The 21,869-nt window shown below is 44.0% G+C and overlaps 4 protein-coding genes and 1 long non-coding RNA gene across 18 annotated transcripts in view; 2 read left to right on the forward strand and 3 right to left on the reverse strand.

Annotated features, from left to right (window-relative positions):
- Window positions 1–5,179, forward strand: part of ABAT (4-aminobutyrate aminotransferase) — a 50,319-nt gene extending 45,140 nt beyond the window's left edge. For both annotated transcript variants that reach the window (XM_068422239.1, XM_068422238.1), the window contains exons 14-16: window positions 510–656; window positions 1,805–1,916; window positions 3,219–5,179. In XM_068422239.1, the coding sequence (XP_068278340.1) occupies window positions 510–656; window positions 1,805–1,916; window positions 3,219–3,340 (381 nt within the window). In that variant the 3' untranslated portion in view covers window positions 3,341–5,179. The remainder of the gene's footprint in view (window positions 1–509; window positions 657–1,804; window positions 1,917–3,218) is intronic.
- The window catches only part of TMEM186 (transmembrane protein 186), a 41,621-nt gene extending 32,739 nt beyond the window's left edge, over window positions 1–8,882 (reverse strand). For 5 of the 7 annotated variants that reach the window (XR_011050024.1, XR_011050023.1, XR_011050025.1 and 2 more), the window contains exons 1-2: window positions 8,834–8,882; window positions 7,107–7,753 (exon numbers count right to left, since the gene is read on the reverse strand). Coding sequence is in view for 4 of the 7 variants with exons in the window: in XM_068422241.1 (XP_068278342.1) it covers window positions 7,107–7,753; window positions 8,834–8,842 (656 nt within the window). In the remaining 3 variants the exon portion in view is untranslated. Of the gene's footprint in view, window positions 1–6,066; window positions 7,754–8,833 lie in introns of those variants that run through there. The other 2 variants (XM_068422243.1, XM_068422242.1) reach the window with 2 other exon arrangements.
- Window positions 8,883–8,946: 64 nt separating this feature from the next.
- Window positions 8,947–18,858, forward strand: PMM2 (phosphomannomutase 2). Of its 7 annotated transcripts, none has more exons than XM_068422246.1 (9): window positions 8,947–9,050; window positions 9,439–9,550; window positions 10,503–10,579; window positions 11,543–11,634; window positions 12,360–12,459; window positions 13,489–13,564; window positions 14,688–14,803; window positions 17,842–17,944; window positions 18,676–18,758. In XM_068422246.1, the coding sequence occupies exons 1-8, from the start codon at window positions 8,982–8,984 to the stop codon at window positions 17,941–17,943; spliced, it is 744 nt and encodes a 247-aa protein (XP_068278347.1). In that variant the 5' UTR covers window positions 8,947–8,981; the 3' UTR covers window position 17,944; window positions 18,676–18,758. The 7 variants fall into 7 exon arrangements, with proteins under 7 accessions (XP_068278347.1, XP_068278348.1, XP_068278349.1 ...); XM_068422247.1 differs by lacking the exon at window positions 18,676–18,758 and adding an exon at window positions 18,354–18,567; XM_068422248.1 differs by lacking the exon at window positions 17,842–17,944 and having other exon boundaries at window positions 18,676–18,858.
- Window positions 16,675–18,625, reverse strand: LOC137675927 (uncharacterized). The gene is made up of 2 exons (XR_011050026.1): window positions 17,749–18,625; window positions 16,675–16,923 (listed from the first exon to the last, which is right to left on the reverse strand). It is a non-coding gene; the product is annotated as an uncharacterized lncRNA (long non-coding RNA).
- The window catches only part of CARHSP1 (calcium regulated heat stable protein 1), a 36,343-nt gene continuing 33,269 nt past the window's right edge, over window positions 18,796–21,869 (reverse strand). Inside the window, exon 4 of the mRNA XM_068422252.1 lies at window positions 18,796–20,205. Within this exon, the coding sequence (XP_068278353.1) occupies window positions 20,043–20,205 (163 nt within the window). The 3' untranslated portion in view covers window positions 18,796–20,042. The remainder of the gene's footprint in view (window positions 20,206–21,869) is intronic.

Genomic DNA, 21,869 nt, shown 5'->3' on the forward strand with positions numbered 1-21,869 from the left:
GGGAGCGGAGAACTGGGTTTAGCCTAACAAACTACCCTTCCGTACAAAATCCAACCACAAACCGACACCTTTTTCCGTAGGGCATCTTGGTGCCTTCAGAGCTTGTATGTCAGCATTATGGACTCGGTCAGCAAGATTTCTTCTTTGCATTAATGGCATTTTAGATGTAATAAATGAAAAAAAAAAAGGAGGGGGGAACATAAAACTTGAATGTAAAAACCCGTATAGATGATGCTGATTTCAGTGCCACCTATAGCCATGTTTCAATGAGATGTCAGAGCAGCAAGACAGAAGGCACTAAATATGTAGCATAAAGTAGTTGCCCTGTGTTCTGCTCAGCAGGGCAGCTGTATTTTGCTCTTATAACAAGAAGAAGGGGGTTGGTGAGATTAGTGCATGCTTTTTCAGACACCAGCTGCTTCCATTACCTGTTTGATGGCTTGCTTTTCTTTATTGTAGTGATTTGCCAGTTAACATGTCCCACAACTCTCTTTCCACCCTTTCCCAAGCCCTATCGGATTTTCAATACCTGGCTTGGAGATCCAGCCAAGAACCTTATGCTTGCTGAAGTCATTAAGGTTATTAAAAGAGAAGACCTTCTAAACAATGCAACCCACGCCGGGAAAGCACTACTGACTGGGCTGCTGGATTTACAGGTAAACATGCCAAGGATTATAGATAAGAAGTAGTTTGCTGATCAGGTAGGATCTGACCTCATCCAGTTTAAACACTTGGACTAAGGAACTCCAGCTGGGGACTAGACCATAATCAAAACTTGCTCGTTTAGGTACTTCAGTGCAAGCCTGAATAACTGTGTCCCACTTTGAAGTAAGCTTTCTTTTACTGACTTAAGAATGCTGGTTTCAAATAGCTTAATCCAAAATAAAGTCTGACCCCCAAAACATCTGAAGGTATGAACTGCAGCTAGTTAAATTATTTTGCTAGAAGTCTCTGTTATTACAAGCAGCCAGCATTTCATTGTCCCAGAAGTTCTTTTTGAAGGAAAGTGCCTTCATACATTGTTACAATTCTGTTGGGCTGTTGAAACAAGAGAATTGTAGCTTTCCCTCCCTTGACTAAGAGAAATTCATTCAGTTTCAACTACGGAGCCCCACATGAGAAGGAAAATCAGGCAGGCATTTAAGGGCAGGCTTGCAGACGCTCCTCACAAGGCACTTTGTGCACCGGTAGTGCAGGATAAACCCAAGTACAGTCCCTGCTCCCTCCACAACCTCAAGGCATAGCAGGCAGGAGAACACAAAAAATTACAATCTTCCTACTTTGGAGGGCCAGAATACAAGTAGTACTGTCCAAAAAAGGTTTACTCTTATAAAAGATGAGGATTGTAACTGGTAGTAAGGGAAGCAGAGAATACTAGTGTGTGTCTTAGTGCAGCGTCAGAATGAGCTGGTTTCTAGCCCCATTCCAGATTATTTATGCCCAGGTTTTCCCAGAGTGCATTTTAGATGTCAGGTGCTTTACGCTCACTTCAGGAGGCTCCAAGTAAGATTTTACTTGACCCAGGCTCAGGGGTGCAAATTCATTCTCGCTTCCTGCTCAGATGTTTATCTGCTTTGTGAGGAGAGAGCTTGCCTGCTGTTGGGCTCTGCAGCTGTTCAGACTATTGTCAGAAAGGGGTGAACAGGGCACGAGGTTACATGAGAAGCCCAGCCAGTGCAGGAGTTCTGCTCCACCAGCACAGGGGCAGCAGGTTGCCATGTGCCAGAGTGCCTGGCAGAGCAGAGCTTGCCACCAGGTGCCCCTGCTGCAGCAGCTGCCCATACTCCCTCACCTCTCTTTGCAGGCTCGTTACCCCCATCTTATCAGCAGAGTGAGAGGAAGAGGAACGTTCTGTTCGTTTGACACTCCAAATGATGCAACTAGAAACAAGTTAATTACAATAGCCAGAAACAAAGGTAAGAAAAGTTTGTGTGTGGATTAGCTTCAAATGATGAACAGTACCATCTGTAGTGCTTTAAATTTTCCTTTTTCGTGTGGTGTGTGTACTACAGTTATCAGAGGACAGAGGTGAAATTATGAACATAGCTGTATTTAGACTTTTCTGGGAATACTTGTATTTTCAGGGACATCATATCAGTCTGTTGCATGGTGTGTACATTGACCTTTCTCTATAGGTCTAACATTATTGGAAGGGATCTATGTAGGGCATGATTTTTGTGACATCACTGTCATATTCCTCTGCAGTGACCTTAGGTGCACCTGGGCATGGCTTATCTCTAGAAACAGATCAGGAAAATTAGAAGAAAGTTAATGTGACTGTCACTCAGGAAAACACAGGGAGAAAAACTATGAATTTTATGGAATACCTAATAATGAAATATAATGAGTTGCCTAAAATGGGCACAGATCTACAACTACATCCCTCTTTTACTACAGAACTCTTACCCAGCTGTAAGCATGCCTGGGTATCAGGAGGGGAACCTCGTGAGCTGCAGCCTAAATTCTCTTTGAATTTAACTGTGTGGGCGCCCTGGGTTTGCTGCTGTCAGTTACTTGCATCACTGGGAAGAAAAGCAGGCATGAGGCATCTAAACTATTGTGAAACCAACATTTTAGAGTATAAAAGACATTGATATTTTTTGTTCTTGGAAACTAAGCCAGCAGGGAGAGAAGGCAAGCGGTTTGTTTCATGGTAAACCAAGGCTATGCTTAGAGGCAAGGTAAGCTCAGCTCAGTGGTACGGATTTTTGTTGCCCACAAACTTTTCAAAGAATTAATAGATTTTGGGGTAGAAAAAATACCATGCATTTAAAGTACTGCAGGAAGTTTGCCAGCACTGAGATATTTTAACTTTCTGTAATTAAAAACAAAGTAGTTTAGAAACAAAATTGCAAAGAAACCTGCTGTGTCTAGTTCTGGCATTGAGGTATTAACCATAGAGTACCACAGCTCTGAAGTCTCAGATGCTGTCTGAGCTCTGCGCTGGACGGAGTCTCCCCATTGACGTTGGGGTTAGTCCCAGCATTCCAAGTGTTTGACACACCAGCTACAGGCACCCGCAGTGTTCTTCTGAGTTGCTGTGAAGGTCCAGGCCCCTTCACACCACTGACTGTGCTGTATCACTGTGTGGTGAGCAGTGATTTGGGGAGCTTCTGCTGGCCCTCTGCAGCGAGGGGATCCTCATTTGGAGACCTGCATCTTCTGGACATTTGGTAAAGATGGAAATGACTCGAGGACCTGTTCTGTTCTCGTTTTAGGTGTGGTGCTGGGAGGCTGTGGCGACAGATCGATCCGTTTTCGTCCAACACTGATCTTCAAGGATCATCACGCACACCTCTTCCTGAACATTTTCAGTGACATCTTAGCAAACTTCAAGTAAAAAGCAGGTCTGTTGCACTAAACAGCTGATTATGAAATTCGTTTGCATTGATTTATGTCTTCTCTACTTACAAGATAAGTGTAAAGTCATAAACTGAGGTTTGTGTTCTGTCTGTCATCCTGCCCACGGCAAGCTGCTCCATGCAAACTCGACCCAGGCAGAGCTGGGTACTGGTCACCAGCAGGTACGTGCAGCTGTCCCACACGCTGCAGTTGTAGAAGCTGTGGCCCTCCAGCTTCTGGCTTGGGTCATATGAATTGCAGAGTCCTCTCTACATTCATGGCCCTGACTATTTGATTGTCTACATGTGAACTGGTCCAGTCCACGCTCACAGGTAATCCCAACAGATTTACTCTTGCGTCCAGAAGCAGCAAGTGTGGCATAACGCTTACAGCCACATGCCTGCCATACAGAAAGTGCCACTCTCTAATGGCAGCTGGAATAAAATAGGGGTTTCAAGGAAAGCTCTGCTTTCCACCACTGCCAAGTACAGTACTTTACAGAATTACTTACAGCTTTATTCCCCTGAATGCAGCACATTATTTCCACCTCTGTCAGGAATCTAGAAGGGAGATTATTTTACCATTTGTCCAGAACACGCAATAGCCATTAATTTCTCTCTTACAAGTTCTACATGAATACTTGAGGTATTTTGTATAACTACAGCAGAACTGCTTGACCTTAGCCATTACCCGTCATTAGAGCCACTACAGTGAAGGCCTAGTCCTGATTGCACATTTATAATGCAAAGTAATTCTATTTTTGTTCTAATAGTTAATTCTAAGTCATTGATACTTCAGAGACCTCCTAGAAAGCCACAGGATCAAGTGTCAACACTTCATTAATTTGTTTCTCTTCAGAGAATTGTTTTGGATGTCTCTTTACTATGTGCTCATTGCTGTTTGCTTAAGGCTGACCTGAACTGGATCTGGTGCCTTTTTTTTCTTTTTCTTGGCTAGCAGGCATCTGGATTTTGCTTACTAAATGTAACTTTCCGTTGTGCACCAAAAAACAGGGACCACAGTGGACTTCAGAGTTGTCCTGTTAGGATCTGACCACAATTTTAAAGTACATAATAAGAGACAGAGCAGTTAAAAGATTTACATGTTTAATACAGCTCCCAAAATGTGAAAGGTTTCTTACCTGCTTTGAGAAGTGTTAATTGTGGTTTTCCCATTTTATTTTTTGAGTGCTGGTATGGGGAAACTCAAGTACGCTCAGTTGTGCTAGCTTAAAAATGGTGGGATTTCTGCAAGCCTCTCTACAGAAATGAGAATTCTGGTACCAGCTGGTCAGAACCTGAGCAGGGTTTTGAACAGAGGTTGTAGAAATCTCACGGGAGGACTGGTGAAACGGAAAACCTCTCTGTCATTGCTGTCCTCATAAGCATATTATCAGCAAGAGAAAAGTCAGACACAGAACTGTATTTGCCAGCATTTTGGGAATTAGTTTGCTCAACATATCAGTGCAGTAGTTCTAGTAAATGTCTCTAGCAAGTCTTGTACTTTTACAGATGCAAAGGTCCAGTAATTTGAAGTCTTACCACATCTTCACTTTTGTTATGAATACTCTAGGTGTTTTTATAATTTTTACTGACACTCAGTAACTGTATAATTGTGTACAATGTTGATGAAATCATGTTAGAGAATACATAGAAAGCACTGCAGCTGAAGCATATAAAGTTAATATTGTTTACAGCATACTGTGGACAGTGCCAAATAAATGTTTAAACAAATATTTAACTGCACTTCATGGTGTAACTAGTAACTGTACACAGATTCATAAAAAATGACATCTCATGTGTAATCAATATTCTTAAATAAAATATTTATAATTGAACTTCTCCACGGATTTTTATTTTACACGTAGTACGTGCCTAAACTGAACCACTAGTGCATACGAAATACATCCTTAGGAAGTTAAGCCTCCAAAAAACATGCTGCACGCATACGCTCCACTGTATTTCACCGCCATGATGTTTGAGCCAAGGAACATTTCTCTTTTCCCTTTGATATTGCTGAACCACACTGTATCAGCCAAAATTTAAAACAATGGAGCCCCCGTTAGGAAAAGCTAAACATGAATAAATAGTAAATCAGGGTTAGCCCATACACTTAAGTGGCAATTTGACTTTCCTGCATCTGCCAGTCCACCAAGAGAGAGGTTTCAATGCACGTGAGGAAGAAACATGGAACAGAACACTCCAAATGTCTCTGTTGGAGAGGGCCAGTTTATTTGCCAGTTTCAAATGAAACAGCAGCTGGAAGAGCAGTGTAAGGAGTTACCTTGCTTCTGACAATTCAGAAAAGGTTTTACGTGTTACAAGTGCTCAGGTTTGATTCTTTCTCAGGTTTAAATCCTGCTCCTCATTCCTGGTGAGGCTTTGGTTTTAAAAAAGGAGGAATCACACTAACACCAGGGAATAAGACCACTGTCCTTCATGGACACAGGTGCTGAGGGGATCAGCCCTGCAAGTTCAACAGAATACAAAGTATGTATTTTCAGCCTTAATTCAACATTGCTTTTAAGAGTCTTACCTTTTTTCTTTTCATTTTAGATAAGCCCAGACTTGGGGGAGTAAGGGAGTGGAAAGGGTATGTGGCAACAGAGCTTTTGATGTTAAAATATGCCCAAATCAGTTAAACACATCAGGGATACAGACGACTTGTTTCCCAGCCTCTATGGTTAATCTTTCCAGAAGACTGCTTAATCCACATAGTCTCAGATAAGTTTTGGTAACATTTACTGAAGTTTTAGCAACTCAAGTGTTAAAGCATCAATTAAATGTCATTCATACATACAAAACAAACATGAATATATGTAAAGAAGGACCAGCAGTTACAACTTTTCAGATGATCGTTAGGATCCAAACAGAACAAAGGATCACAGACTGTCCCTGTAACTCACAGTGTCATAGTTCAGGTATGTTTGTCCTTTGTTCCAGTAGGAAAGCAAGTTCTACGAAAGGCTCCTCAAACACTGCCCTAGGCTTTAACTTGCCCTCACAACTGAGCTGTCACCGTGTCTGACAACACACACCCATGTTTTGCCCAGTTGTGTTCACATCCTGGAAGACCTTGCCAAGAGACCCCCACACACCTTATACAGCCTTATAGACTGCTCTTTCAGGTGTCTCCGTCTCATTAATGCACGAGCGTGTCTCTCTCTGACATCCACCATTAATTGTATGTATGAGACAAGTTTTAATTTCAAGAGGCTTCCCAGTCACCCTAAAATTTGCTAAAAGAAACAACTAATTTAAAGTGAAGACACTCTGGCAGAGTTACTGCATTTCACCTCAAGAGTTTTTCCTGTTTCAGACCAATCAAGAGGCCAGCTGAAGCAGTCAGTGTCAGCATCGGTAATTTGGCCTCTGACTGCACGCTCCAAGCAGGACAGGACAGACCGAGAGCTGCTGGTGGCAGCGCACCGTGCACATCACTGCATCCAGCACAGAAGAGATGCTGCTCACGCCTTCAACGAGCTGCAAAGACACTTAACCCCGTGGGTTGTTCTTTACCATTTCTACTTTCTACACCAAGTGCGCTCACCAGCAGGCTGTGCGTAGGAAAATGGCAGAAGTACGTCAGTTTGGTACACTAATTAAACTTCACAGAACAATAAGCACAATGAACATGCAACAAGGAAGTTCACTGGAAATTAGCCCCTGAATCACTCAAGTTTTCCAAATATTTGAGTAAACTTCTGTCTGTCTACAATCTGGCCAAACTTAATTGTAAAATATAAAATATCTGTACTGTTATACCATTTGAACTGGAGAAGCAGCTCCCCCTTGCTATCTCCAACTTCATCCAAAGTCATCACTGTCTCTACAGGACAGTAAATGTCATTCCGCCTTCCCCAGAACGTCAGGTGGGCCACTTTGACAGTACAGCCGGTTTCATTTAAGTAGATTAATCCAATAATTCGTCTAAAAAAGTAGCTCATACCATAAAGCATTGCACCAGCAAAGAGCGCAATGCCAGTTGTATACAAGAGGATATTCTGAGAAACCTGGTCTTGCAGGTAGAGGTAGCAGACAGGAGGCAGCGTGACCACAGTGGTGGCGGTCTGTAACAGCTTCAGTCGGGACAGTACCCGGCAGTACTTAATCCCCGGAAACCTGTAGACCAGTTTGAACTCTTCCATTTTCTCATCCACAGCCTTTTGTTGGGCCACAGCAGCAGGGACCGAGTGGCACAGACACACAGATGGCTCTCGCTGTCTCCCAAGAGAATTATTAACACCACCATTAACTCGCCAGTTTTGTGACTGCAAACACTCCCGTGTACCAAAAAAACAGGGTGGGCGAGCAGCTTCCTTTTTCCATGACCTCGTCCAGAGCTCAGTTTGTAGACATCTCCCAAAAGATGGTGCCATGCAGACTTTAGTCCTAGTTCTGCAGAGCCGAGCCTATAAGGAAATATTCCCACAGGTCATCACTTGAGTCTTCTTTATAACCGAGTCACATTCAGCTCAGCATCTGTTCCGTGGGCACCCGAGGACAGTGAGTACAAGCCTCCCCCTCCAGCTCACTGTAACCTTATACTTAAAAGTAGTGTTACATTAGGAAACTGGCACTCGTGCTTGCACCCCTCCCTGCAGAGGAAGAGGGACAACACTTCTGGTAACACAGCTGATACCAACGTTAGCTTACAGAATGTCACCTCATGGCATCCCCTGCCTCGCTCTTTTTTTGAGCAACAGCCCAGTGAAAACACCAGCACTGCGGGTTGCTTCTAAGCAGAGAGGGTAAGAGAACCTGGGGCTGCTCGCGGTGGAATCAGGGAAACGGTAAATAACCACCCAAATAACAACGTCAGGACACAGCAAAAAGCGGACTAAGCAGCACAAAGGGGAGGAGAGCACGAGCAGCACCGAGCGCGCACCGGACACCAGGAACGCGCAGGACAACAGCAGATAAAAGGCAGCCCGGGGCCGTCCGCGCTGCCCTCACGCTGCCACGCGCGGGCTGGCGTGTGCCCGCACAGGGGCGCGCCACGAGGCGGACAGCAACGGCCGCGGGCCGGGCCACGGGCCGCCGTCGCCCCAGAACCTCCCTCCGGGGGGGCCGACGGCGGACGCCGCGGACAGATCAACGCGGCGAGCAAAGACGCTGCTTCCCCCGGCGCCCTCCCGGCCCTTGCGGCGGCGCCTACCCCGCGCCCGGCCCTCCGCCGCCAGCGCGGCCCCGGCGCCAACACCGCGCTCCCGCGGGGGGCGGCCTCCCCCCGGCGCCGTCACCCGGCCCTTGCCCGCCGCGCGTGTCCCCCGGGGCCGTCACCCGGCCGGGAGGTGCCGCGCGCGGACGCCTCCCGCTCCCCCCCTGAGGCGGCCGCAGCCGCTCGCGGCCCAAACGCGCTGCCGGCGCCTCACAGCCGGTACCGCTCGCCCCCGAGGGGAAGGAGGGGGCACCCCCGGCCCCGGCGAGATCCCCGTGACCCTCGCCGGCAGCAGACCCCCCCCCGAGGAGCCACGACCCGCGCCCCTTACCGCCGCCATGGCTCCGCCGTCCCTCAGCGCGGCTGCGTCGCGACGCCCAACGGCCGCGCGGCACGGCGGGAGGGGCGGTACCTCCCGCTTCCCGGCGTGCCCCGCGGCGGGAGCGCGCGGTGCCGGTCCCGCTGCCCGGCCGGGCGCCATGGCGCCGCCGCAGCCCGCCGCGCTCTGCCTCTTCGACGTGGACGGCACCCTCACCGCCCCGCGCCAGGCGAGTCCCGGGGCCCGAGCCCGCCCGGCTTGGCCCCCCCTGGGCGCCTGCCCTTGCGCGGGGCTCCCCGCGGCCGGCTCCCGGCCCGGGGGTCTGTTCGTGCAGTCGGCCCGGGCCCGGGCCCGGGCGCGGAGCGGGCTCGGGCTCGGGCTCGGGCTCGTGTGAGCGCTGCTGGCCCTGGGGAGCAGCGTGTCAGCACGGCGGGCGCTGCAGCCGCCCCGTGGTGCTCGATGTGCGAACTTACTTTGCCGTTTAAGGCAAAAAAAAAAATCCTCCCTTTTCCTTAAAGCTCTGCGCAGGGTTGGCGGTTTTCAGTAATTACTGCGAAATGGAGGTGCGGGTCTCACGACAGCAATACTGACCGATCTGCTTTTATTCTGGAACGCAGAAAATCACAGCAGAGATGGCCGCGTTCCTGCAGGAGCTGCGTCAGAAGGTGAAGGTGGGAGTCGTGGGTGGCTCCGATTTTGACAAGATCAAGGAGCAGCTGGGCGATGACGGTAAGGGCGGCGGCTGACGCGGCCCCTCGCACTGTCTGCGTACAAGGAAGTTGTGAAGGTTCAGTACATGTTCAACCCGATTCATTCTCCTCCTTCCTTGCTTTTAACTTTTTTCCTGGTTTTGTTGTGTTACGCTCAGTCTATGAAGAGCCATTGACGGGCACCCTGTGTTCACATTTTAGAGATATCTCGGTGTCTGTTAAGGGATAGTTACCGATGGTGAAATCCTGCCTTTGTGGCCGTGCCTTCGGAAGGCATTTTAACGTTGTCTTTACAATGGAATCGTGTACCCAACAGATCCGTGTGCAGGCTGCTCAGGTGTCTGGCTCGTCCCTGAAGGATCTGACTCTGCGAACTGTGGGGTTACAATGCAGAGATGGACTCTTGCTTTAGTCCTGTGAGAGGCATTTCCTTTTCTGTATAAAAGACCATCTTTAATGGTCTTTACTTCATTGATACCCTTCTGTAATGCCCAGATAACTCAGAATCTGTTTGGCTTGCAAGTGGTCTTCAGTAAGCCGTATCATCTTGCATTGTAGTGAGATTCTCACAACTCTCGGACATCTGCTGTAGATTAGTAACACTGAGGAAAAAACCCTAAAACAGCAGTGTTTGACTTGTTCTCTAGCCAGGCTGTGTGCTCGGTTTTTGTAATACTTGAGGTGTTCAGTCACTTCCTTGTATTTAATGCAAAGAGACATATTTGCAGGACAGGCAGAGCCTTTAAGCAAAAATAAGGTAACTTAACTGAAAGACTTCATGTGATTTGAGCTGTGTGTTAATCTTGGAGAGAAATGAGCAGTTTTGATCTTGTGCTCAGTGTTATGCTGGTGAACCTTTCATGCTTTATGATCTAATGTTTGCTGTATTTGAACCTCTTTAATGTGTAAGACAATTCTGTATTAAACATAGAGGGGAAATTATAACTTACTCTCTTTTTATTTGGCCGTAGTGGTTGAAAAATTTGACTACGTCTTCCCAGAAAATGGTCTTGTAGCATACAAAGATGGGAAATTCTTGAGCAAGCAGGTAAGTGTGACATTTCCAGTAACGTGAAAGAGAAATTTTCTAAACAAGATCTTGCTTTGTTGCTACAGTGCAGTCCTCTATAATCACCCTTCTAATTAAGGCCAAAATTGCTGCTATTTTCATGAGTTACTTCTGCAACAGATGATTCATTTGGCATGCTGATTCATGTAATGGCAACCTGCACCTTAAGCTTTATTCTTTGGGGTGTTCTCAAAACCAAAAGCTGTTGGAGTCTGGAGGGTCTGATCGAACAAGAACAGTGAAAATCCTGGAAGAGCCTTTCCCTCAGCTTACCCATGGGAACCGTGGCCAAGCCCTCTGCTCCTGGAGGTCCTGTAGACTATGGCATTTCATAGCTGATGTCTGTTGGGCCTTAGGGTTCAGGAAGCTGCTTCTAGATCTCTTGCAGCTGCTTTGTGGTATTAATTCTGAGTGCACATCCTGATATGTTGCATAAGCTGGAAGGTAAATGCTCTAAATTAATATAAATGTACATCTGATTCTAGATACCCTAACCACCTTCATCAGTTCAACGTAAGTAATGGAAATAGATAAAAATTTACGAGAGATTCTGGCTGAAATTGCTGGCTGGAGCAGTTGTTTCCAATTTACTGCAGTAATGATCTCCATCTCTTCACGCTTCGCTACAGTAGATGTTAACAGCAACTTTTTGTGTAGGTCTGCTGTCTTTGGCCCACATTGTTTCCTTCTAAAGCAGGTACTAGTAGGGAGTGTATCAAATGAGAGTTTGGTGTTACAGTTTAAAAAACCCAAAGTAAACAAAAAGAAAAATGAGAGCCTTTAGCTAGTACTGTGTGTGCATCAACTGGGAGTTAGTCACTGAAGGCATGTTTCTGTGTGGTACTAACCGTGCCTGATTATCCAATGTCTGTGTTTTCCATGTGACTTGTTTTTAGAATCTCAAATTCTGGACCCTTGGTTGAATGGTATTTGTTTTGTTAGAACATTCAGGGTCACCTGGGCGAGGACATACTTCAAGATGTAATCAACTACTGCCTGAGTTATATTGCGAAGATTAAACTGCCAAAGAAAAGGTATGTGCATACAGGCACCTCAGTGTCACCATGTTCTCCATGTTAGTGTTGAGCGTTGATATGTAAAGCAGGCTGCTCAGCAAACAATCAATCACTGGTGCTTTAGGAACACTGTATACATGAAACAGAGCTCAATCCATGCATACAAAGACAAGCTCCCAACTGCAGCACAGGATTTGAAATACTGATTGAGCATTTATTTTTAAGAGGGAAGGAAGTTCAATTTGGGAGTATTTCTGTGACATGTTTGGAATTCAGCAGTATAATGTTTTCCAGAGATTAGAAGTGTGCAGCAAGATCAGCTCTATGTGACATGAGGGTGCAGCTGCTCAAGACACTAATACATACCACATGTGAGGCTAGCTAGAAACACTGCCAAGGTTGCTCTCAGTTTTGCCGCTTCACCCCAAAGCTGACAGACTGGCCTGTTAGGGTCTGAGAATTGGGTTGACAGGATGCTCCAGTCATAGTTTTAAAATGAAATCATACTTTTAAAAGTCAGTAAGGATGATGTTGAGGTTGCCAGATTCAAATAAAAGTACAAAAGACTCCTTGATGCCAGAGGTATTGTTTCCTACCTATTGTTTTTTTATGCATACAACGAGAGGCTGAAGGAGACGTCTGATTCTCGTTGTCTTCAGAATTAAACGAAAGTTCTTTGTGATACTCTGTATTTTGAGCCATTTTTCGTTTATTTTCTGTCTCATTAATAAATTCTTTTTCAGGGGCACTTTTATTGAGTTCAGAAATGGGATGTTAAATGTGTCCCCCATTGGAAGAAGCTGCAGCCAGGAAGAACGAGTTGAGTTCTATGAACTTGATAAAGTGAGTTACAACTCTTGAAAAATATCCAACTCTTCTGGAAGAGGCAGTTATGGCCAGGTTATGATTTTTAAAAAGCTTTTATATTTGTGCAATCTTTTTCATTTTAATCCTTTCCATGTGGTGTAACTAACTACTTAGTTTAGACTTCGGGAAGTATACAATAGGGGGTTTTGTTGCAATAGTTAACAGTGATTACTTGCAGAAGGGGTGGCTTTGGCTCATGGTTCTTGTAACCCTGTATCTAGAGTGTTGAACATCCTACCTCTACACACAGGGTTCCTGAAAAACTCTGTTGTAGATAAAACCATACTTACCCAGAGTGCTCCTTAGTATACCAGCCTATATCCATTCAAATCAATAAAACCATCCCTTTTCAACTCTTCAAAGCCTTTTAAAGCAGAATGTAAAAGCTGAGATCAAACTATTCACCATTTATTTGCCTTTGTACACAGCTAAATGTGCGAGGCTGAAATGAATCTGAGCCACGATATCAGTTCCTCCTGATATCAGGTTCCCTGCTGCACCTTAACAACTGTTTTTGACCTGATCCAAAAAACTGAAATTAATTCCTCGAAAGCAGTCTTTGCCTGCGACTCAGTTAGTGGATGCTGAAAGATACCTAAGCCCGAGGCATTCTGAAAATACCCTTTTTGGAGTATATGGCATCAGAAGCTTATCACCAGTTTTGAGACTCTTCCTGTGCCTCAGCCTCCCTATTTGTAAAACTGAATTTCACTGGGAGTTGAAGCAACTTCCTTAGTATGCTAAGATTTTCAGATAGAAAAGCAAATATCACAGTATGTGTATGAAGCGCTGCTCTCATCTTTTTACAAGTTGGTAACAGATTGAAGTGGAAATATTCTCAGCATGCTTTCAGTAATAATAAAGTACAGCTGTCCTGGTACTAGTTCTGGTACTCAGACCTTTGGATATTTTTGGGGTGTTTTTTTTGGGTTCTCTTTTTATTGATGAATTAACACAGCGTGTAATTGATGTTTGGTTTTGTTTTGTTTGGGTTTTTTTGAACAGAAAGAACGTATAAGAGAGAAATTTGTAGCTGATTTACGAAGAGAATTTGCAGGAAAAGGCCTCACGTTTTCTATAGGTATCCCATTTAAAAGAATGTCATTTAAAACATCATTTAATTTAAATCTCACTTAAATCATATCCTCTTGTGGATATGACATATCTCATTTGTGTGACAGTTCTCTCTGGGGGTGGTTGCATTGCATGCAAGACTAAGCCTCTTTTTCCTCTTAGGCTTTCATGTGGTACATTTTAATTGAAATCCATCAACAAAGAGAACTTCATTGCTTGTCATCAGTTCATTGTCTTTTAATGGCAGTTGTGTGACTGATTCTGCTCATTTTGAAACATATTACATGCTTCTGATTAGTCAGAATTGTTTCTGCGAATCAATTTTGATGAGAAATACTACATCAGTACTGTTCCAGTAGCCCTTGGCTCTTCAGTTGTGTAGCTGCATTGTGTGGGAGGAAGGAAAGAAAAATCCAAAAGTGAGCACAAACTTAAAGAGAAGAGTGATAATAAGGGGGAATTAATTGTCCATGAATTTTTCCTTTTTTCCCCTCTCCCCCACTGTATTACCACATTATTATTTTTCAGAATTATAAAAAGTATGGTTGCCATTAGAGCTGTGGTATTGAAACACTAAGGCAGAAATGAACTGCCAGTATAGCTCTCCTAGAGCCTGTTGTAAATACCTTTTTGACACCCACTTTGACTGGGAATCACGCTTTATGTTTTGGTAAAGTCCAAGGATGTGGAACTGGAACAGTTGTTGTCCTGTTAGGCTGTGTTAAAAAGGCTGATTTCCTCCTTTTTTTTTATTCTGAAAGCTTTAGGTCTTTCACGTAAGACTTTATGGCTGTACATACAGCGATGGCTGTATTCATTCATGTAGTTTCTTTCTAAAAGTAAAAATATTAAATGTAATTTTTTAAAAAAAGGTTCAGCTTGTTTGAGGGCAGTCAGTGTTTGGGAACATGCTAAGACTTTTGTATTTGTTTAATGGGTAGATGATAGACCCTATAAAACACTTTCTGTACTTATAAGACTTAACTCTAGGGTCTCATAATGTTTCTGTGACCTCTGCAAAGCTCCCTCTACCAAAAATCTTACCCAGTTTAGTTTTTCCTCACTTATTCTCCCCTCAGAAATGTGTTCTTGTAATAAAACAAAGTTTGCTTGGTTCGTGTCTATCCTAGGAGGCCAGATAAGCTTCGATGTGTTCCCAGATGGCTGGGATAAGAGGTACTGCTTAGGAATCATTGCCGACGATGGGTACAAGACTATTTATTTTTTCGGAGATAAGACTATGCCAGTGAGTATATTGTTTTGTGTATCCATTTGAGAGCTTCTGGTTGAAACCACAGACACTGTAGGTTCTAATCAATTGCCTTATGCCTGACAAGAACTGAAGTCGGAATATAAATGTGAACGTGTCCGTGTTTAACTGGCTGTGCGTTACTGGTCAGCATGATGCTGGGAGATAGCCGTGGGCACAGATTGTTCTTCTGTTTCCTGAAGTGAACACAGTGTTCCCGACAGACTTAATACTGGAATATGTTTTTAAATTGAACTTCTATAATTATGTTAAAAACCTAGGTGACGTGGCTATATAAAACTCATTATCCTGTTTGGTTATTGTAGATAGATGCTTCTTGGTGGCTGGTGATTATTAAACGTTAGTTATTTTCCATTGAATTTAATACTATTCCTTTGCTATCACTCTCTCTGTCTCCACCCTGAGAAACTGAAATTATATACAATCCCTGTCCCTAGTCGGTGGGAAGAGCTAAACATCTCTGCAGGGTGATTCAGAGGCTTTTGAAGATACTGAGCAGAGACCTGACTAGAGCTAGCGACGGCAACAGCAAGCACAAGGACTTGGGTGAAATTAAGGCTGGCTGAGCATGGCCAAGGGAGAGTGTCAGGCTAAGTTTTATAAGAAAAGGCTTAGTTTTATAAGAACTTACAGTTTTATAACTATAAGTTACAAAGAACTTTATAATAGTTTTATAAACTTAAAAAGGCCAAGTTTTATAAGAAAAAGACAAGCTTTAAATGAAAGAGCTTTTTTTATATAAGTAATCACCTGTCCCTCTGGCATAGAGTTTATGGACAGTTGTTTTTAAACCCTGTAATTGGCAGTGCAGCATTTTCAGAGTTTTGAAGTAGTGGGAGTTGCTGACTCACTGGGAAGCAGCGTGGCGAACAGCGAACAAAATCAGGTACTGCTTCCTGGAGTGCACGAAGCTGCGGCCTTCCAGGATCTCTGCTCGTGCAGGTGGCAGCACCTTTGTTCCCTGAGCCAGCTGTGAAAGGGCCTTTCATCGCTCTCCAGTGATGAGAAACCAGTTACAAATGTCACATCAGACCAGTAGCTAGCAAGGCCAAAACACTACTGCAACAGGGAAGGATCAACAGTGTTAACAATGATTTAACTAAGCAAAGAAAACCAAGTTGGAAGGAACAGGATAATGCAAATAAGTTACAAATACCACGTGCTGGTATAGTGTTCTGTAACAAGCTTTACATCGTAATAAGTAAACAGTTTTTCGAAGTCAGTACTGGGTTGCTATACCAAACTAAAAACATGGCTAAAGTTCATAAAGCTCTTTCATACCGATTCTAACGTGCAGGTCCGGAAGTTCTCACGCAAGTGTCTGTGGTGGTCAGCAGAAGGCTCAGCACAGCTGTGCTACACACACTTTATGCAAAATCTCAAAATGGTGGTTTGCAGGTTTTTTTAGCTTTCTGGAGGACATGCCAGACATGACTATGTTATGTCCCTTCTTTCCATAATTTCCTTTATGTGTCCTTTTTCCACCCCAAAACTGTGACTATACATTAAGCTAAATAACTTTAAATCCTCTTCTGCTGTTTTCAGGGAGGGAATGACTATGAAATTTTCACAGACTCCAGAACAGAAGGCTACAGCGTCACATCCCCACAGGATACAAGACGAATCTGTGAAGAGCTGTTTTTTAAATAGAACACTGAGAATACACTCTTAGTAAATGGTTAAGACAGCTGAGTAACTCAAAACCTCTTCCTTCATTCCGTATTGTTTTTTGTAATTGGTCAGTCATTAAGAAGGGGAGCTGCTATTTAAAAGATGAACATTTTAGAGGGTTTTTTTTTTAAACACCACCTTATGCTATAAAGACATTAATTACAAGACGGTTGGGATTTTCTTGTTTAAAACTGAAAGATGAATCCAAGAGACAGGTTTTATTTCTTTCTGGGGGTGGGAAGGTAGAACTGAGCCACAAGTCCCTGACCTCACACATGTCCAGTAGATGGTCAGAAGGTGCGTTGAGTCTTCCCCCCTGGAAAGGCTGGACCAACTGCTGCTAAAGTTACCTCCTCAGTACAGTTGCAGTGCCAGTGCACAGTACAGTTCATGGTACCTGCACTTTTTGCAGGCTGTTTTTATATCTAAAAAATAAAAAAATTATAAAAATTAACTAAAACAACTTGAGCATAGTAGCAAAATGTATTTCTGTCACTAATTACATTTCTGATTTTCCTGATAAGACATTAAGGGTAGATGAGATTTTAGTACTAAGAAAAATGACCTAAACTATGTTTCTGTTAAAATTCAATTCGAAGCATGACAATCAGAGTAACTGTTAATATTACTTTTCTCATTTGGCATTAGGAAAGTAATCTTGTGTATGAACAGTTTAATTTAGTAAAGGAGAATAAAATCTCATTTAATCATGAAAAATTACTATTTCAATTTGTCATTTTGGCAAATAAAATATCTAAAGCAGACCTGTAGTATGCTGCTTGTCTGTACAAAGAAATGATTGACTTGAATCTTTCCAAGTTTATAGGATTCTTACAGAGTAAAAAAAAAAAAAAAAAAAAGAGAATACAATCTTTGTGTACAAACCAAAATCCCCACAAGCACTTACAAAAAAAGGAGGGGGAGCTGTGATGCCCTCATGCATCAGGACTATTTAGTCTTCTAACACCCTTCTCATGTGCCTACTGCCACAGGGTAATTCAGCCTCAACCATTTTAAGGGGAGCAGACTTTGGACCAGAACCATCTGCCGTGCAGGAAGGCTCTTTAAAGATGGCCAGATTTTGATAGCTGCTGCTTTGTGTGTACACAATGCCATAGACCTGATTATTTAGTTACTTCATGCATGGTTGTTTCCTATATTTGCAGAAAGTTACCCATGCCAACCATCCTGTGCAGGCCCAAAACCAGATTTGTTTTCAGCCTCAAACACAATCATCTGTGTGCACATACCTGCATATGTTCAAATCTTAGTCAGCTTGCTAGTCAGTCCTGCGCAGCCATCGCCAATAGCTAAGGTTTATCTTCTGCCTCTCGTGCCAACAGATGAGAAGCAAACAGTCTGTCTGTCTGGGGAGAGAAGAAACAGAAAACAAAACAAAGCATCCCACAATGCCTCATCCCATGTTCCCATCTTACTTTCTCTAGTGTGAGTTCAAACCGGGCAGGCACAATCTGCCCTGCCTTCGGCAGCCCCCACTTGGCTCCCATGCCCTGAAGCCTGGCTAAAGCTTCGCTACAATGTTTTTGAATACTGGCTGCTCTGTCTTGGCAGCCCCTTCTGCAACGCTCTGGCCTTCCTCAAGTTTCGGCTGAAAGGACCAGGCTATGCTAGCTCTCCATGTTACCCCCTACTGTACATTAACATAAATAATAGCTAATATTAAATATTATATAATGAAAATAAATGTATTTACAGAAGTAGTAGTATATCTTATACACTAACCTATATTAAGCAGCTAGAAAACTTGCTTAAAAATTACTCCCTAATTGTTCTGGTCATGCCAGTCTGTTGCTATTACAATGCTTTTTAAAAAACTTTCAAATACATCATACAGGTGTGCACGTGCAGGCACCTGCATTCTCCTCTGTAATGCTGATCACCTTCAACACTGACTACGCAGAGAGCAAACTGAAGACGTACGTTAAAGCATTATAATGGTCGCATTTATTGTAAAGGAAGCAGTGTGTGATACTCCAACAAGCTGGAAAACGTTAAATTCACCACTACTAAGTCTTAACGGTTAATAAATAAACAAAATCCCAAAACTCCGCTACAGGCTGGTCATTATCGTGCTCTACAGTGCCATACAGGTACAGCTAAGGTAAAACAAGCCGTCACAGCAGTTACTAACCTCCACGCATCTGTGCTCTCCCCAGGTCAGACCTCGAACAGATCCTCGCTGTGAAAGAGTCTAAGACATTTCATGACAGGGAGCGCCTGTTGAAACTGCAAATAGGCAACGGAAGTGTTACTGTTTCACAGCACCAACAGAAGAGTATCACGCCATCTTTTTTATTGGGTTTTATTTGCAAAGTCAATAAAAATCCACTGTTAGGAACATAATAGAGAAAAAATGCTTCATTTGGAAGAAAAGACGTGGAAGGCAAATAGGAACAGAACTTAGTTGCACTACAACTACATGGAATCTTGCAGGCAGTCAGGGCAAGGGTGACTGTGTCACGTCCTACCAAGGAAGTTTTCCGGGGCAATGACTGCAGAATCGACTTCACTGAGACAGCTGAGCCTATTAAGTAACTCGCACAGTATTTTACAGAGTCATCTGAACACCATGTAACTTGCTTTTCAGAAGTAGTTATTCTGCCTGCCCAGTGCAATACCACAGCAGACATTCAACTATATGCAATCGAGAAGGTACTCCTCAGCTTTGTCTAAATGCAGACGCAGTCAGCGGCTATGAAGTATCCACTACTCTACAGCTTTCTACTGCTTACCTTGAAGCAATTTTTTTTGAATTTTGGGTTGTTTTTCTTTCCTTTTCTTTTTTTTAAATACTGGTCTATAAAAATCTGTTGCTAATCAACCATCAAGGCACCTAAGTAAATTCACAAACAATCCAGGCTTTAAAACCACGCTACTCCACACATACGCAGACATGCCATTGCAAACGGTGCACCTGAAGGGCACCCAGCCATGGCCCTCGGAGTGTAACCACCAGATGGAGATTTCCACCCTGCGGCAGCTGCTCTCTGTGAACTTCCTTCCATGAGGAAAACCATCACAGCAATGAACACCCCTCTCTCTCTCTCTCTCAAGCCCAGGCATTCAGGCACTGCTATCAGCAATAAGTGTACTCCAACCCTTACAGAAGAGCAGCTCAAGGGAACACAGTGCTCGTGCATCTCCAGGGCCTTGGAGCTGCGCGTCTGTCTGCGCCAGAAGAGCCCTCCTTCAAACCTCTCCCCAGTTCCCCTGGGCATTTACTGGACTCAGTTCAGAAGATAAAAGAAAAACCAAACCTCCCCCCCTCCACCAAGCACACAAACTAGGTCTCTTTAAAATATGTTTTTTGCAAACACATTACACTAGATTTTCTTCATTAGCATTTGAATTGCCTTTTTTTTTCCAGGCCAGCTGTAAAAACGGTAATTTCAACCTGCTTCTGCTTTATTGACAACACAGTATTTCCTCCCGCACAATACATAGAATATTCTTAGGACAGGTCCCCCGCAGCCAGTTGTTGAGCAGACCATGCAGGCAGCGGCTGCGCTCCCTCTGGGATGCCTCAGGAGCTGAGGACGTGCCCCGACCAGGTCTCGTGCTTGGTGCCAGGAGCTAGATGGGTAATCACCACCTCCACCGCCTGAAGCTTCTCGTTCTTCGGAGGGATGGTGCACATCTTGTAGGTGACCTCGTCGCCTGCCACAGGAACATACTCGCCTTCGATACTGTGGAGGGGAAGCTTCAGTTAATCATAAATCACATAAACACTTTTTTGCAGCTTATTTAAAATTTTATCATAATGATTATCTTAGGTGCTCAAGATACTTCAGGTTTTTTTATAGAGCCCATCATTCACCAAAGCTTGAGGTTGATTTAGTTGTCTTGTAGCAAAATCCTATGAAAACACTGTAAACACCATAACCTTCCTAAAAAAACAACCAAACAAACACAAACACAAAAAACTCCACACTCTAATATGCCTTGAAAAATAACCAGCTGAGCGCAGTCTCGGACAACATTGCTGTGAACCCTGCAACCACCTCTTACTCCCTGGCAGCACTAGAGGGCAGGGCTGATGCTGTTTGGCACTTCCTTTGGGGCTTTGGTTTTTTAAACTATAGGAAGTTCTTTTTTTTTTTTCCTCTCCTCTCACCTTTTGAAGCTTTTTTCCTCTTTTTCTTTTTTTTAAAGGATTGTATCATGCCAGCCATTGATTTTACCTTCAGGTTACTCCACCACAACATAGTTCATTCTGAGGTATGAAAAAAAAAATAGCCCAAGTAAGACACAGTATGGAATAAGAAAGTTCTGTGACTCTGACGCATTACACCGCAGAAACGTTCCTCCAGCACCCAGGAAGATTTCCAAGAGTCGCTCACTCCTACCTAGCCTGAACCCGCGTGATGACGTGGGATGCTGGAGGACCTGCACCGTGCATTTGTCACTGCACGCGAGTCTTTACCTGGAGACTGGGAAATGGCAAAAGGGCTGTCACCTTCTGTCCAGAACGATGTACTGATGAAACAGAGAACTGCAAAGGGTAACAGCCTTCCTCACTTCTACCGCTGCGTTCAAGATCAGAGCTTTTTAATAAAACTCCCAGCGTGCGCCAATGAAGACAGGCAGAGATGCCTTCCTGCATTACCACGATTCTCTGACAGTAGACAGGATGCTACTTCACCTTTCTTTAAATATACCTACACGATCCCATGCTCAGGTTCCCCTTCTCTGACAATCTAGGCTCTACATTTCTTCTTGTTTGAGGTTTTTTTTTTCAGTGTATCTCAGAAGCATTTGTATTTGTGAGCAGATAGATAAACACCATTGGGTATTTTTTTTGCCTTCACTGAGAGCATACTGGGAGCATACTCACACCACCCAGGAATTTTACACCACAAATGTTTCTGTTATTGCAGGAACCTAAGATTTTAGTAGTGCCCTTCATATCCACTCTGATTTGTGACCCATTATTGTTACGGCTTTTCCATTGCAGGAACGACTGGCAGGACTGCTAGGAGGTAAATATACTGTCACTTACTGCCAGCTGTAACTTCCCATCAGATTTTGCCTCTCCCCCCAGTTCTGCAAAACTGCTTCGGCTTCATCTGCACTGCCTCTCCCTTTGAGGGCTGCCTCAGCTTCTGCTCCCCTCTGATTTGTGCATCGTCACTGCTGCGCAGGGAGCTGCTGCATCGGGCTGTGGCTGAGCAGGAGCAGCATGTACTCAGGGATGAGACGGGGTAAGCAGGCATGTACAGGGGAAGCTAAAACTGACCCATAAATTATAACTTCTCCTGTGGGAAATTCAGAAGAAAAGTCATTGTTTGCTAACTGATTGTATCAACATGACATTGAAAAGCTCCTGTATCTAAATATGGATCTAAAACCT

The sequence above is a fragment of the Nyctibius grandis genome, chromosome Z, assembly GCF_013368605.1.
Source record: "Nyctibius grandis isolate bNycGra1 chromosome Z, bNycGra1.pri, whole genome shotgun sequence".
NCBI lineage: Eukaryota > Metazoa > Chordata > Aves > Nyctibiiformes > Nyctibiidae > Nyctibius > Nyctibius grandis.

Bases quoted from the DNA above. Each gene is read 5' to 3' on its own strand.
- PMM2 (XM_068422251.1), top strand. From the start codon at position 8,982: ATGGCGCCGCCGCAGCCCGCCGCGCTCTGCCTCTTCGACGTGGACGGC. The intron at 9,551-10,502 runs GTAAGGGCGGCG...ATTTGGCCGTAG, and splicing joins GGAGCAGCTGGGCGATGACG to TGGTTGAAAAATTTGACTAC. The intron at 13,565-14,687 runs GTATCCCATTTA...TGTCTATCCTAG, and splicing joins AGGCCTCACGTTTTCTATAG to GAGGCCAGATAAGCTTCGAT.